This window comes from Muntiacus reevesi, chromosome 13, assembly GCF_963930625.1.
Source record: "Muntiacus reevesi chromosome 13, mMunRee1.1, whole genome shotgun sequence".
NCBI classification, from domain to species: domain Eukaryota; kingdom Metazoa; phylum Chordata; class Mammalia; order Artiodactyla; family Cervidae; genus Muntiacus; species Muntiacus reevesi.
This window is the reverse complement of record NC_089261.1, coordinates 51,578,220-51,594,436: the sequence shown is the minus strand read 5'-3', so window position 1 is coordinate 51,594,436 and position 16,217 is coordinate 51,578,220. Positions and strand designations below refer to the sequence as shown.

The 16,217-nt window shown below is 35.0% G+C and overlaps 1 protein-coding gene across 2 annotated transcripts in view; it reads left to right on the top strand.

The window, feature by feature from the left end:
- Positions 1-16,217, top strand: part of SLC7A11 (solute carrier family 7 member 11) — an 86,384-nt gene that overhangs the window by 28,378 nt on the left and 41,789 nt on the right. For both annotated transcript variants that reach the window (XR_010658851.1, XM_065904443.1), the window contains exon 6: positions 1,405-1,449. Coding sequence is in view for 1 of the 2 variants with exons in the window: in XM_065904443.1 (XP_065760515.1) it covers positions 1,405-1,449 (45 nt within the window). In the remaining variant the exon portion in view is untranslated. The remainder of the gene's footprint in view (positions 1-1,404; positions 1,450-16,217) is intronic.

The following is a 16,217-nucleotide window of genomic DNA, read 5'->3' as shown; positions in this document are numbered from 1 at the left end:
GGACTGAGCGACTTCACTTTCACTTTTCACTTTCATGCATTGGAGAAGGAAATGGCAACCCAATCCAGTGTTCTTGGCTGGAGAATCCCAGGGACGGGGGAGTCTGGTGGGCTGCCGTCTATGGGATGGGGGAGTCTGGTGGGCTGCCGTCTATGGGGTCGCACTGAGCCAGACATGACTGAAGCGACTTAGCAGCAGCAGCCACCTGGAGTGTCCTTATGCCATTTCATCAGGGCTAATAGTTAAGAATTTTTGAAGCCTCAACTTGGGTGATGCCTCCTCTCAAATACTTTCTATGACCTGCCAGTCTGGTTTTGACCTCACCCTTGGCTCCTGGTAACCTGGACATGCTCTAGCATTGCCTCCTGTGTTGTTATATCCACAATGGATCATTCTATGAACAATGAGCTCTTTAGGGAAAGGGATTATAGATTTCCTACTTTTATTTCCCCAGTGACTAACACATAATAATCTCATATATTGCTGGAATGCAATTAGGAATCCAAAAATGGTAAAAAAAAAAATAATAATAATAATAACCATGTATCTACCCTATGATCCAGTGATCGTATTCTGAGTATATGCCCAAAAGAAACAACTTCATGGTTCCCAGAAGGACATGCACAAGCATATTTATGGCATCCTTATGTGTAATAGCTATAAATTGGAAATAATTCAAATACCCATCAGTGGTAGGCTGTATGGTGTTATGTTCATACAATGAAAAACAACAATAAGTAAAAAATGATGAAATACTGCTAAATACAATAACATGGATGACAGCCAACAGATATAAAGTCCAGCAAAAAAAAAAGCCAGACATAAAGGAATAAATATTGTGTAATAGTTATACAAGCAGATATTATTAGTCTATTGTAATGAAATGAGCAAGACTAATTTATAGTGATAGAAATCAGAATAGTGGTTGTCTTTATAGGAGGGTGAAAGAGATGATTGCAAAGGGCCTTGAGGGAACCTTCTACGGTGCTAGAAATGTTTTATGTTTTGATCTTTGTTTTGGTTGTGTAGGTGTATAAATAAATAAATATTTATCATTCTACGTTGAGACTTGTTTGCTGTTTTTCCATTATACATATTTACACATTTACTCTTTACATACTGTTTACATGTTTATACATTAAGATTTGTTCACTATTTACTAATCAGTTTGCTGTTCATTTTATACCTCCATAGAAAAATTAAGAAATAGAGAAGAACTCCATAAATACTGTTTAATAGAAAAATAAAATGCGGGAGCTTTTAGTGTTGGAGAATTTCATCTTAGGTTATTTGTTTATAAAATTTTTATAATTCTGAGTTTGATTATAAATATTTAAAATGTGAAACTTTGGATAGTGATCATAAAGTTTATTAAAGGTTTTTAATTTATGTATGTCTTTTTAGGTTTTATCTCAACTTTGTCACTGAAGAAGTAGAAAACCCTGAAAAGTAAGTATTTATATTTACTGTGAAATATTTATAAGGAATAAAATATAAGGTTATATGGTTAAAAAGTAGACCTAAGAAGGAATTCAGTGGGGGCTAATTAGCTTTCTCATCTTCATCATCAGTGTCTTGGGCAGTAAAATGTACTTGATTTTATCATAAGTTAGATGTAAGTAACTTTATTGTATATTCTACATCCAATATTAAATTGTCTGATCACCTGAAAGCATAAAAGAATAGATTTATATTTTAGCTAATTCATTTCTTAAAAAATATACATGCAACTTAAAATGGACTCTTGACTGCTCATAAATGTTCCATAATTTGTGAACTCCAAAAATTGAGTATTTCTAGTATTCATGTGAATTTTTTTCATAGCTATCCAATTAAGGAGAATGATGTAATTAATGAACAAGTAGTTATGAAAGCCTGTAAATAGCTGTAGAATATCATAGGCACTCGTAACTTTGAGGAACTGGATGAGTGCTTTTACTTTTTGTTGTTGATAAAAATCATCCTTTTATAATTAGGTGGCATGATGGTTTATATATGTTCCAAAATGAATTATTTTTAATCTAGAACTTTGAAAAATAGATTTTTATGATTTGTATAAAAAATGGACTTTATACAGGAAAATCATGTAATCTATGGTCAGAAAGTCAAAAGAAGGACAATATGAGTAGTACAATGTAAGATAAAGACAGAATTTTGGAGTTATTTAACTCATCTGACTTATTAAATGTCTACCCTGTTCCAACTATTGTGCATCATCTTATGTGATGAATAAGACTTGCATTCAAGATTTTATTGTCTAGGCATTGAGTCAAATGTGTAATCAAAGAGCTGTAACATGGTGTGATTGGTCCCACAGTAGATTATTTCCCCAGTCTGACAGAGGTGAAAGGAGGAAATATTTATCTAGAGAGATGTTGCTTATACAGAGACTCAAATGATGAGTAGGTGATCCTTGTTGTTGTTTAGTTGTTAAGTTGTATCCAATTCCTTTGTGACCCCATGGACTGTAGCCCGCCAGGCTCCTCTGTCCATGGAATTCTCCAGGCAAAAATACTGGAGTGGGTTGCCATTTCCTTCTCCAGGGGATCTTCCAGACCTGGGGACTGAACTCATCCTGCATTGGCAGGCATATGCTTTACCACTGAGCCACAGCGAAGCCCCTGGTGTTCCTTAGGTAATAAAGGAGAGAGAGAAAGGAAGATAAAGGGAGAGGAAGGGACAGACTTTGAAGACAGGGAAGCAAGTACGAAGGTGAGTCAGTGTGAAGTAACCTGGACTTCAGAGAACATGCCTAAAGGGTTGACAGTTCAAATGAAGGTAGACTAAAGTTCTGGCGGCAAGTGTATTGGAAGCTGATTAAATCTGGCCAAGTGCCAGAGTTGTCAAAATTTTGGACGCATAAGCCAGCATGTGTGCACGCTAAGCTGGTTCAGTCACGTCTGACTCTGCAACCCCACGGACTGCAGCCCGCCAGGCTCCTCTGTCCCTGGGCTTCTCCGGGCAAGAATACTGGAGTGGGTTGCCATGCCCTTCTCCAGGGGATCGTCCCGACCCAGCAATTGAGGTTAAAACGGTATTTCATACTATCTGATGTAACCTTTATGCAAATTACTTTATGCAAATTTAAACATGTGAAAGATTCTTTTGTTGGGAAACATACATGTGTAGCAATCTTTTTATCTTTATAACTAGAACTGTGGTAGACAACATACATTTACCAGAAACTAGTTCTTTCTAGCATTACTCTGAAATGATAAACTACATTTTGACTCTACATCTATTGATTACAGAGATAAATAGGTTGCTCTGTTGTTTTTTAAATAATTAGTGTGTAAGTGGCAATGTGGAGAAAAGACTTCTCTTACTAGATTTCATGTAAAGTATTTATTGAATTTGCTTTGTGTTAAAGAGATCGCTATGGCTTATGGCTGTCTCTTTTGAGTCTAAAAACATTTTAAGAGACCTATTGCTAAAATCCATTATCAGAGATAGTTTCTTACAAAAACAAGGGCAAACTGTAGGTTTGGATGTGAACCCATAATACAACATTTATGACATGGTACCTCAGTGGCATGGAGATAATTCATATTCTTTTTTTTAATGTTATTTAATAATTTAAGCATAGGTTTTGTTTTCGGTGTATAAAACAAAAAACTACTGTGCATTTTAAGCATATTTAAGACTATTTATGCCATTATTAGCTTGATCTGAATTTCTGATGTATTCTGTCAGAGAGAGATGCCAGTCAAGGATTCTGTTTCTCTCCTTTTCTTTTTCTTAAAGAGCCTTAGTTTCACACATAGATAATGTCCACGATCAATATATATACAAATACTAAATAACTTTGATGTATTGGTTCAGAGATTTCTTGTCATCATCATTGTTGTTGCAAAGAGATTTCCTCATCTCAGAAAGTAACCATAATAATGACACCTGCCTTATTAGATTGTAGTAATGAGTTGATATGTATAAAGTATGTAGCTTAGTGACTTATTTTTAATCTCTACACAATTGGTGGTTGCTAATAGTTTTACATTCTTACTTTTGAAACAAGGTAAAATGTTACTCCCATAAGAATGTTTTTTAGTTTTCAATATCCTAAGCAATTCTTTTTCTCTGGTGTTTTTGAAAGAAATACAAGAAAACTATTTCATACCATATTGAAACTTGTTGTTTAAGACTAAGGTTGTTATCACTGGTTACATTGGATGAAATATTGTCTTTTATTGCAAATCATGATTCTGCAAATTTCATCAACTCTTCCTAGAATATTTTTAATTTAAAATTATATTTTAAGATATTAAACTAAGGAACTTTTCAGGAGAGAGTACAGATCCCTAGATTTTTAGCTTAAGATGATGAGTGACTGCCAAGACTTCAGCTGAAGAAAGAAACTTCTGATTTCTTTCTATTCTTTTATGTTAGGTACTCAGATATTCCATTTTTGTATGGAGGATTGTTTGTAAAAGTCAAACAACACATTTATTTTCTCAGAATCAGAATATGAGAAGTCTGTAGAATTCCCTTAATAAAAAGTACTATGGAAAGTATTAATTTGTAATATTTATTTATCAACCAATATTCAATATATTAATTTTAAAAATAATATTCCTCTGAAATGTTGACAGTTAGTCCAAGTCTTTTAAAACTAAGTCTTATTTTTTTTTTAAAAAAACAGACTGCTTTGGGAAATATTGATGGTTGAATATAGAGAACAGATGGTAAAATTATGCGGACCTTGTCCAGCTGTGTAATTTGTATTATTTTGTAGGGAGACACAGCTCCCAAATACCTTTAGTTACAAGGGAGAATAATTATTATTCCATCTTCTTTGTGACGTGCCAAGATAAATATGCCTCCCAATCAGTCATGGCTGTGTGTGTCCAGGTGTGCTGTAATGGGCAGCATTCTGGCAGCTGGTGAAATGAATCATCTGCTGGAGATACAATACTTTTTACTGTCCTCTTCCACCTAGGCAATATAATTCCCCTAAAATTGTGACCTGATAGAAAAAGAGATCATTAGTTTAGATAAGTGAAAATAGTGATGTGATTTAAAATATATAGAATGTAGAATAAGGTTTCACGATTGCAAAGGGTAACTAACAATTAGTTACCCTTTACATAGAATTTAATTTCAGTGGAAATCTTTCAAATTAACTAACATTGCTCTATGGAATAATTTCTGAACTGCTATTATGACTATGACTTATAGAACAGTTCCTTAATGTAGCAAATGAGAGATAAACTGGGAAATTAATGGAATCTTAATAATGGAATCCAAATAGCTCATGACTTCTTTCTTAAATCTCATCTATTCTTTAAAGCTTATAAAGCACTAAAATTTGGGGCAAAATTCCTGTTATATGATTATATTTGTAGTGTTAAAAAATGTTCCCGTGGTATTTCTTATAATTTATGTTTTCTTCTCTAAAAGTGGCTTTGGATCTATGGGAGGAGTTATCATTTAGGAGTTATTAAATATTTTTATGTGAAAACAGTGATTATCATTAAAATTTTATAATATAAAATTATTTCATTTAATAATTATTTATAGCATGGTAACTGGATCCACGAACAATAAATATTAGAGTAAGAATCATATTTTGAGGAGCACAAATGTGCAAAGTTTGGACCATGAAGGTGACATATAGTCCCAAGGAATATCTGAATTTTAAAATGATATTTTCCCCCCAAATGAAGTGTGCAATAGTAATAATTGCTAATGTGTATAGTTGTTCTTAGAAATCAAAATGTTCTTATTGAAAATATAATGAGTTTTTGCTTTGTGACATTACTTTTCTGGCAACTGTGCAATCTATCATTGTTCAAAAAGTTACATGGTGCGAAGAACATATCATTGAGATGTATAATGTTTGTAATCCTGCTTTCAGATGGATAAATCATGTCTTGTGTTGATGAAAGCCAAGAAATGGATTGCTTTAGTTTGACCTTGGGGGTCTGAGATTAGTCAGTCTGTCTATTAGACTTGTTCCAGTGCTCTTCTCACTTCATTTATTCCTTCTGTTCTGAAGAGCTGGAAATAGTAGACTTGAAGGAAGTCAGTAAGCCTTGATATCATCTGTCATTATTGAAGAGCAGGCTATCAGCATGCTCTGATTAATCAACTTTAATAGAAGGTTTAAATAATCAGAGTGTCAAGTTTAATTAATACTTTGCCTGCTTTCAATTTGTTTTAATTGATGCCTGAAAGTCATCACACCTTATACCAATGATAATTTAGAAGAGGAGAAATTTGGTTTGGGAAAAATGCCCAAAGACCTTTAAGGTCCTGGGATCGATCAGAGTGGTTCATAAATGGTCCATAACCATGTTATTTACATTCAGTTCAAGTGATGGATGTTTTTATCCTTATTGATTTGTAGTAAGCCAGAGTAAAGGCATTTGTTAATAATATTTTATGATTTTATACATCTATTGCTTATAGGACATATGAAACTGTTAATATGATTAAAATCATAGAAAAACAAAGCAATTTAAAAATTGTCCAAACATGCTGAAGCAAAATTGCATGACAAAACATTAAAAGTTGACTTGAAATCTTTTATCTTGCATTTTGACATTTAAAGGGTATAATTTTCTATGAAAGACAAGTCTTAAATGCTTTCTAGATTTCTAATAGCTGCTAGAAAATATCATATAATGTATATATGTACAGATTATAGTAATATTGTTTTGTGATCTTTTTAACTTTAAAAAGTAATGTTATTTTCATTCTTAGAGTATTCCTAAGGTGTCTTTTATAAATACTCAAATGTTATATGCTTTTAAGGTATATAAACTAATTTTCACAGAAAATTACCTCACTGTAGGTAAATGTATCTAGAAAAATATGGATTATTAAGCAGAATTAATTTGTAAAAGTTTTTGCCACATGAACTTCTTAGACATGATGTCTCCTAATGAAGCTAATTTGTAAAACTGAATTTATACCCAAGTTTACAAAGATTTCTTTGGCAAAATGAGGCATCTCTTTATTAATGGCAATAAGGCATTGCTAGGATTATTTTAATATGTGACAGTGTTTCTCTTCAGTTGTTGAAATAATGAAACCTAAATTGAAATCCTTCTACTTTATGTATTTCTTTTGGAAATATATATAAAAATTTGGCAGATGTATTTTTAACTATTTTCAGAGTAGGAGGATAATTATGCTGGTTGAGCCACTGAGGCAAGCAAAAGATCAGGATTTGTACAAATGACACAGGGAAGAGATGATTCTGTGTTCAGAGAACAAGGTCTCCAAGGTACTCTTCCTCGCCTTTGTGCTGTCTAAAAATTTCTCTCTAATGGAACATGAGGCTGATATACCCTGCAATCACAGTTTTTGCATTTCTCAGCTTCACATATGCATAAAAAATACATTTGGCTCAAACTCAGTTTGTTCATGTAAGGCTAAAGTGTCAAATAAGTGTTGCAGAAATTACAGGATTATGTTATAATATTTTATCAAGCAGTAATCAAAGAAGACAGGTATTAATCCTTCGTGTGCACTGTGGAAGACATTTAGAATTTTTATTTTTTAATTTTTAGGATTCTAACCTTATTATGAGGCAAAAATCTGAAGGTGAATGCTTTTGACTGTTTTATGTCCTTTCATTTTAGTTGTCTCTAAATTTGAATTTTAACTTTTTTGAAGTTTATATTTTGAGTCTAAATTCATAAACTCATGTTTTAGGAACAATAGTGGTGGTTCTACCCCATGTTTCTGTTCCCATTAATTATATCTAAAACAAGAGACCACAAGTGGTATGATGAATAGAATAAAAGAATTTGAGAACTAGAGGGGGACTTTGCATGCTGTCTAATCTAATGCTATGAATCTCCTCCATATCTTTAAACAGGTATAATTCATATAAGAAACATTGGGAAACTTACTGTAGCCTTTTTTTTGTTGTTGTTGGGAGTTTGTTAGTTCTTTTTTTTTTTTTTTTTCACTTATTTTTATTAGTTGGAGGCTAATTACTTTACAATATTGTAGTGGTTTTTGTCATACATTGACATGAATCAGCCATGGATTTACATGTGTTCCCCATCCCGATCCCCCCTCCCACCTCCCTCTCCATTCCATCCCTCTGGGTCTTCCCAGTGCACCAGGCCCGAGCACTCGTCTCATGCATCCCACCTGGGCTGGTGATCTGTTTCACTATAGATAATATACATGTTTCGATGCTGTTCTCTCAAAACATCCCACCCTCGCCTTCTCTGAATTGGGCTACCAATATTTTTTTACTTGCATATGTTGATTATCAACATGCTAATTTCTATAAGCATTTCAAACTTTGATAAATTGTTGACTGGCTGGCATAAATAGGGTGGGTCAAATGTCTTAACTTTATTAGGTACAACAAGAATGTCCTTTGGGGGCTTCCCTGGTGGCTCAAGACAGTGAAGAATTTACCGGCAATGCAGGGAGACCCAGGTTTGATCCCCGGATCAGAAATGCTGCCTTTAGTAGGAAATGACAGCCCACTCCAGTATTCTTGCCTGAAGAATTCTATGGATGGAGGAGCCTGGTGGGCACCTGTCCATGGGGTCACAGAGTTGGACGTGACTGAGTCAGTAATACTTTCAAATGTCATTTAATTCCTCAAACACCAGATGTTGCAGAGTTAGCATCCTCTTTTCTGAAAGGAAATACCTTCTGCAACTAGAAGTATTGTTTGTCATTAGATTGTCTCCTGCTTTTGAGTTCAACATTGTAGGAGCTCCCTTCATCAATATTCCACTTTATGCAAATAAGTTACCCTTCTCTGTGCCTGGATCTGAAAATCAATGATGGTACTCAAAAGATGGCTCATAACTAAATTTTACATTCTGGATTATACTAGGTAAAAACTTCTTAGAACACTAATATCTAATTCTTGAACTGCTGCTTGGTATTCATTCATTCATTAAACAGTGTTTAAGGTTCTCACAAAAATAGATGGATATCCCATATTGTTCCTTATGGGAAGAAACAAGATGTATCTAGGCCACTAGCTGTGTGCTTGCCATGCCTTGAAATAATTTTGACAATTTTGTTCAGTCATATTAAAACATTGACTCAGCTTGTCAGTCTACTCAGGAAAATGAGCAACTTTTGAATTTGTATAGGTGTAAGCTAAAATTGTATTCCAATAATGTGAACATCTAAGATGAACCCAGTAAAGTTGAGACTTTCCAGTTAAGCAATATTTTCTTCACCTTTATGAACTATAAAAATATTTACTTACTGAATCTTTGAAAATAGCATTTGCTCAGGGAATAAAAATTCTAATGCTGTCTCTACTTAATGAGATGTTTCACCTTGGGCAAACCTCTAAATTGCTTCTGAATCTTTATTTACCCCCCTTTAAATAGAGGGTATTAATCCCTATATTGCGGTTCCCATGGGGCTGTAAGGATAAAATATGTGAAAATCAAAAATGTTAAAGAGCCTGACAAGTAATATACAAACACCATCTGCAACTCAAACCTATGTTCTTCAAAGATTAGAATATTTCATAATCTTTGGAAAAAATTAGAGGATTAGCATAATTGTTTTATGAACAAAGGTGCCTTTTCAACACACATGACCTATTAATCAGCTTGAAAAGTTGTTCTGCACCATCAGCAAAGTGCCCAATTATTAGTAGTTAAAGGGTTCAGAAGATGATGAGAACTGCTTTTTATTTAATAGTTTCTAACCTCCCTCAGGTGGTAATAAGCTCATGCATCTTAATCAGAATGAATTTCTTGGCAGGTTTTTTTTTTTTCCCGTCTGAACCAAATATTTGCATACCCACACCCATACTGTCCTCATCACTCCATTGGCCAATGGTGCTGCTATAATGGATGGACTATTTGTATTTCCAGTGCAGTCACCTATTTTTAGGTTCCCTCTCTTCCCAGGAAACTCCTTTATGAAATCTGACAAACAGGTTCTTGATCTGAGTGGCTGGGATCATGTACTGAAATTTTTATTCCCAGAAAGGAAACTATGGAATTGACACAAAATAGGAGAACACAAGTGCTAGTTTAGCCCTGAAAGGTGGTGTATATATGTGTGTGTGTGTGAATGTTCACCTAACTTAAAAATGGATTATTAAAAATATGATACTTGTTATCTAAGTAATTGATGGGTTACTTCAGAGTAACACTTCGCTGTTTTTAACAATATAATGTGTCTTATTTCCATTCTTCAATTGAAAAAGCACATAGAAGTGAATTAGCTTCTCATGGCCATGTAATTAGTACATGAGAAGATTAGGATTATAATCCATGTTTAATATAATAATGGACTGTTTCTCTGGCTGCAGAGCTTTTCTTTTCTTTTCTTTTTTTAAATTCAAGTATAGTTGATTTACAATGTTGTGTTAGGTTCTGGTATACAGCAAACATGGTTTAGTTATATAAGCATACATATATATATATATAATTCTTTTTAATATTCTTTTCATCATGGTTTATTACAGAAAATTGTATATAGTTCCCTTTGCTATACAGTAGGGCCTTGTTGTTTATCCATTCTGTATATAATAGTTTGCATCTACTAGTCCCAAACTCTCAATTCACCCCTCTCCTCCCTCTTCCCCCTTGACGAGCACATGTCTTTTCTTATGTCTGTGAGTCTGTTTCGTAGGTAGATTCAATTGTGTCATATTTTAGATTCCGTATATGAGTGATATCATGGTATCTTTCTCTTTCTGTCTTACTTTGCTTAGTATTATAATCTCTAGGTCCATCGTCAGAGTTCTTCTCAAATACCAGCTATTCTCCTTGGAGGCAAAACACATGTGACCCATGGGTGTGCAAGGTGATGGTGCAATGCCTGACTAAGGATGTAACTTGGCTCTGAAAGAGGAAGTTTGGGGAAGGGCAGAACCTAGAAGGCTAGAATAGAGGAGTGAAGGCATCTCTGATAGGGGACGGGCATGCACACACCATGGAGCTGTTTGGTGGTTTTAGGGAACATTGTGTGGACTCCTTTAGCTAAAGCAAAGGATTGTGAAGATGAATAAGAAGGCACAGTGGTAGTTAAGATGTGGGTGCTGGCGTGAGGTGAGCATTATCCTCCATTACAAAAATTTAGGCCCTGATCTAGAAGCCCTATGGGATGGGGTGGGTGGGGGGTATGTTGAAAATTTTTGGTGTACATGAGGCAGTGTTTGGGGAGGATGACCCTGACGGCATGTTCAGCGGGTTTTCTTTTTGTGACATGTGTACAGTTTAAAGTGAATTACAGTCGGAGTCACATTTCATTCTTCTTTTATGACTTTATTAGTCAGAGTACAATTTACAACATTGGAGCTTTAAATGTTGTTTAGTTTGTGCTGTACATTGAAGTGAATCAGCTATATGTATCTGAGAAAAGGTGGTCGTGTCCTGGACTTGTTCATTGCTAGAGTCAGACGAGGTGGAAAAGAAAGTGGCAGAAAATTCTATCAAGTAGCACCTTAATCTCTTCACTGCCCAAGCCTAAAGATATGGACTAAACAAACTATTTAGAGATAAAGAGTGAGTCAGCATAGTCTACATATAACTCTCCTAAAAAGTATTGAATTGTCTTTTTTTTAATGGAAAAAAAAAAGACCAATAAAAGACCATACCAATAAAAGAGCAAGTGAGGCTAACTTAAATGAGAAGAGGGTTCATTTTAGAATAAAATTTCTGTTGTTATGTGTTGAAACAGAGAGAATTTGGTTAGGCATTAGAATTATCAAAATTAAGCTAAACGGGTTATCATTTAGCCACAATGATTTAGATATTCAGGTTGAAAAAAATCAGAGAAACCATTGCCTAAACTTGCTTCCAGTTCTATAATATAAAGGTTCTCTTTTTAGGTTAGTGAATATATAGGAACCAATGTGGGGAAGTATGTACTGCATCATAGGTCTATATTATTGGGGACGGTGTCACATACTAGGAAGATAGATGAAATCCAGAAATCCTTAGTTAGATTTTTAAGGTCAAATAGAAATCACAATATTGTAAAGTAATTATTCTTTAATTAAAAAATAGTTTAAAAAAAAGAAATCCTATATCAGAGTTTGGAAGTATTTAAATAAGATGTGTTTAAAAAATCTGGCATTCAAACATTTGGATTCTAGGGGAAAGGGGTTTAAGGAGGCCAGGAAAATAGCAGTGCCAGTAGAGGACAAGAGTTGGGCTGGGAGGCAGTTAGCACTGCCAGGCATAGTGAGATTCACACTGGTGTAGAAAAAGCTCTGAACTTGAAGTAAGTGATGAGGAGTCTGGTTCTGGAGATACTTAATTTTGTGTCTGTAGCTACATCCTTTATCTTCTCTGAGCCTTTGATTTTTCAGCTGCAAAAAAGAAGGGTAGAATAGCAAATTTTGAATTTTCTGTCAACTCCAGTATGTTCTGTGATTCTTACAGATGACATGTAAGTACCTAGTTTAACAAATAGAAGGTATTTGGGGAGCATGGTCAAGGGATGAAATTTATGAGACCTCTCTGAGGAAGAAAAAGTGTCAAGAACACAGACAGAGAACGGGATTCTGTGACCAGTTTCTAAATCACATAATGATTGGTAGATTAGACAGGACTAAAGTTTTTGAGTTACTTTAGAAGATGGTAAGAAGTTTGGATGGACATGTGGGGGTAATAAAGCCAGATTGGCACCCACCCTCATCCCAGTGTGAGAATTTATCAGACCTGAAGATCTAGGGTGAGATACAAACTCTGAAAACTGACTCATTGGGACCACCTTAACCACAGGATCTTATGATATATGGAGTGTGCCAGGAGGAATATAGATTTTAATACACTTGTTAGGATGATCAGTAATGATGATGAACCCTGGATCTGTTTACTAATTTTATCACATATATGATAGCTCTATTATCTTAACACTTATCTTAAGTGTTAAGACATTTACGATAATTAGGTTAGAATTATTGGTTTATTGAGGATTTTATGCTCCCTACCTAAGGAATGAGAGTTTTTGTAATGACTTTCAAAAATGTATTTTCATTCTTCTATTCATCTTTTCAGTGGGTATTCTTATACTTATCTTGCAAAGTTTTGGTGACAATCAGAAACAATATACCGATGTGTCTGACATTATTTTACTCATAGTAGAATACTTATTTAATGATAGGTCACTTACTTTTATTGTTGTCATAAAACATCATGTCATCAGCTCATTTGTAATCCAGTAAGGGTTATCAGATCAGGATTTGTAAACTTGGGCAAAGTGTTTCTTTTCTTCTGCACTGCTTAATTGTTGGGTTTGCAATCCATTATGACAAGGTAAAAGACATCCTGTTTGAAGTGCTTTGCCATGGGAAGCAGAAATTATCTCAGTCTCAGAGTTAGGCTTTTCTGATCTCTGACATTGGAGGCTATTTTTCAAAGACCTGAAGTATTTCATTGGTTTTCTAAGGAGACTAACTCATAGTTTTAAACATCAGATGATTCTCCCAACTATTTGCTATTGTACCATGTTCTCATACCCCACTTTTAGGTATTCTTTCTTCCTCTCTTAAACTTACAAACATGTGACAGATAGAAGTATCAAAAGCTTAACAATAATTATTACTGATGCAAATTTGTTGAGAATGCAGTGATGAAATACAAAGGCCACTATTTTATATGGTGTGCTGTGCTTAATTGCTCAGCTGTGTCCAACTCTTTGCAACACTCTGGATTGTAGCCCCCAGGATCCTCTGTCCATGGGATTCCCAGACAAGAGTACTGGAATGGCTTGCCATTCCCTTTTCCAGGGCATCTTCCCAACCCAGGGATTGAACCTAGGTCTCCTGCATTGCAGGTGGATTCTTTACCATCAGAGTCACCATATATTTTATATGGTAAGATATACTATATTATATGGAAGATAATTTATGAAATTAAGTCTATGGCATAGCACTCAAATATTTCATAATATGTGAAAAAGTAAAGCTTATAATATACTCATGCACCATAAAATGAGAAAGAGACTAACAATTATAATGCATGATTTTTATAAACCGAGTTGTTTCCAAAACCTGGTAGTTTGCCTATCACACTGAGCTTTTTATAAGCATCTGCTGTCCCATTCATCTAAAGCATCTCTCTCTCCTTTTGGCCTTTCATGATGTCATTTTTTCTTCCCTTCCAGTATTGTACAGTCAAAGTCATTCATTCAACGATAGATTGCAAAGCAGGTAGTAATATCTCTAAAGGGCTAAATTGTTTCAATTTTCATGTTACCTCTGTGTAAAAGTAGTTCTCTACCCATTTACCTTCTTCCATTCACACATTGGTATTGTTGTGGCCCAGTTTATTAGACTAACTCACTGTCACAATTAACAACATAATGAACTTGACCTTCCTAAAGGAGATCAGTCCTGGGTGTTCATTGGTAGGACTCATGTTGAAGCTGAAACTCCAATACTCTGGCCACCTGATGCGAAGAGCTGACTCATTTGGAAAGACTGATGCTGGGAAAGATTGAGAGCAGGAGGAGAAGGGGACGACAGAGGATGAGATGGTTGGATGGCATCACCGACTCAATGCACATGGGTTTGGGTAAATTCCAGGAGTTGGTGATGGACGGGGAAGCCTGGCCTGCTGTGGTTCATGGGGTCGCAAAGAGTTGGACTTAACTGAGCAACTGAATTGAACTGAACTTGACCTTGAAAAAATAAACCACAAAGGCCTGGGGTGTTAGAACTGGAAGGAAAGTAGCCATTAAATTTTCCAACCCTTTCCTTGTAAAGATAGGACAGTTGAAGTCAGCTGTTGGATTGTAGATTAATTTGCTTGTGTTTAGGAGTTTCAGTCCTGATCCCTTTCCAGTGCTCTTTCTAAACACTTAATGATGTTTGAACACAAATCTAAGAGAGATGGATAGTGCAAGACTGCAACCTTGAAATTGTTAACAGTTGAGGGGAGAATATAATCGTTAGGAGTCCCCTGTATGTCATTTGAAAAGAGAACAAAACTGCTTTTCAAAAATATTAACATTTACCTACATTCAACTTTCTGAAACTGTTACTCACACGTGTAATGAAAGAAGTCCCAGGCTACTTGAATTAAGTATTCTCTTCCAGGTCGTTTATTGAAGGTCTTTTAGTTACAAAATCAAAACAGAAGCTTCATGATTAGGAAATATTAAAATATTAGGCCATTATAAGGAAATGGTTGGGTTTTTTAAAAACTTTTCTCTAATCTTTAGAGATTGACTACTTCTTAAAAGAGTTCTGAAGTCTCTCTGAGGGGTAATATTTAATTTCCCCGCATTGATATTGTCAAACAGTCAAAATCTCACTTCCTTTATTCTGGCCTGAGGCAGGCAAAAGAGAAATTGATATAGAACACACGATTAATTTTTTTTTTTTCTTCTTTGAGCGAGAAAATGACAAAAGAAATGAATGAGATAGATAGCAAGAGGAGGTCATGATTCTAAAAGACTGTTTTCTAGCTGCTCGGGGTCTGATAGAAGAAAGGTTAAATGTGTTTTAAATGTATGTATTTAGCAACTGAGCCTTATAATGCCATGTACTCTTGCCAGGGAGAGGGGATCCAGTGGCAAAGATGGGGGGCGGAATGGAGCTGCAAATTAAACTCAGTGATGTCTCTGTCTGGGCCATGAGACTGTCTCCTGCCAAGCCACAACCTGAACTCTGAACTGCAGCAAGGGAGAGAGCTTCCGCTTAAATATGTAGGTGCTTTCAAACTGTCAAATTTGTGATGCAAGTCTGTGACTAAACAGAGTGGCAGTTTCCTGTTCTCTAAAAGATAGTGCTAATTCAGTTCCTACTGTGGTTATTTCTTTTTTTCAATTAATTTTTATTGGAGCATAGTTGCTATTTCTACAGCAACTCCTCCCAGAAGTCCCCCACCTCTCAGTCTGGCCTCTCCAACTCCACGTGGCTAGTCCAGGGGCACCCAGGAACACAAGATACCCTGTATCTCGTTCTCATAATTCTCCTAACACACCTCATTTATTCCATTTTATAACTGGCTAGGACACAAATTTCCATGTGTAGTTGTGGTCAAATGATTTAGTCAAGGGATAGACAGAAAATTTCTTTTTATGTCTTCTGTACCCTGCCAGGAAATGTCAAAGTAAAACTTTATGATTTTCATAGTATTTTCAATAACAGTCTATAGTTTCTCCCCTTTTATCTTAATAATAGATGATCATTTTAAAATATCAAAAATATGTAGAAGAAAATTAAAGTCAGATATCATCTCATGATTAGATCAAATGTAAGTACTCATTGAGAGTTTGTTGTTTTTTTTTTCCCCACTTGTGTGTGTATT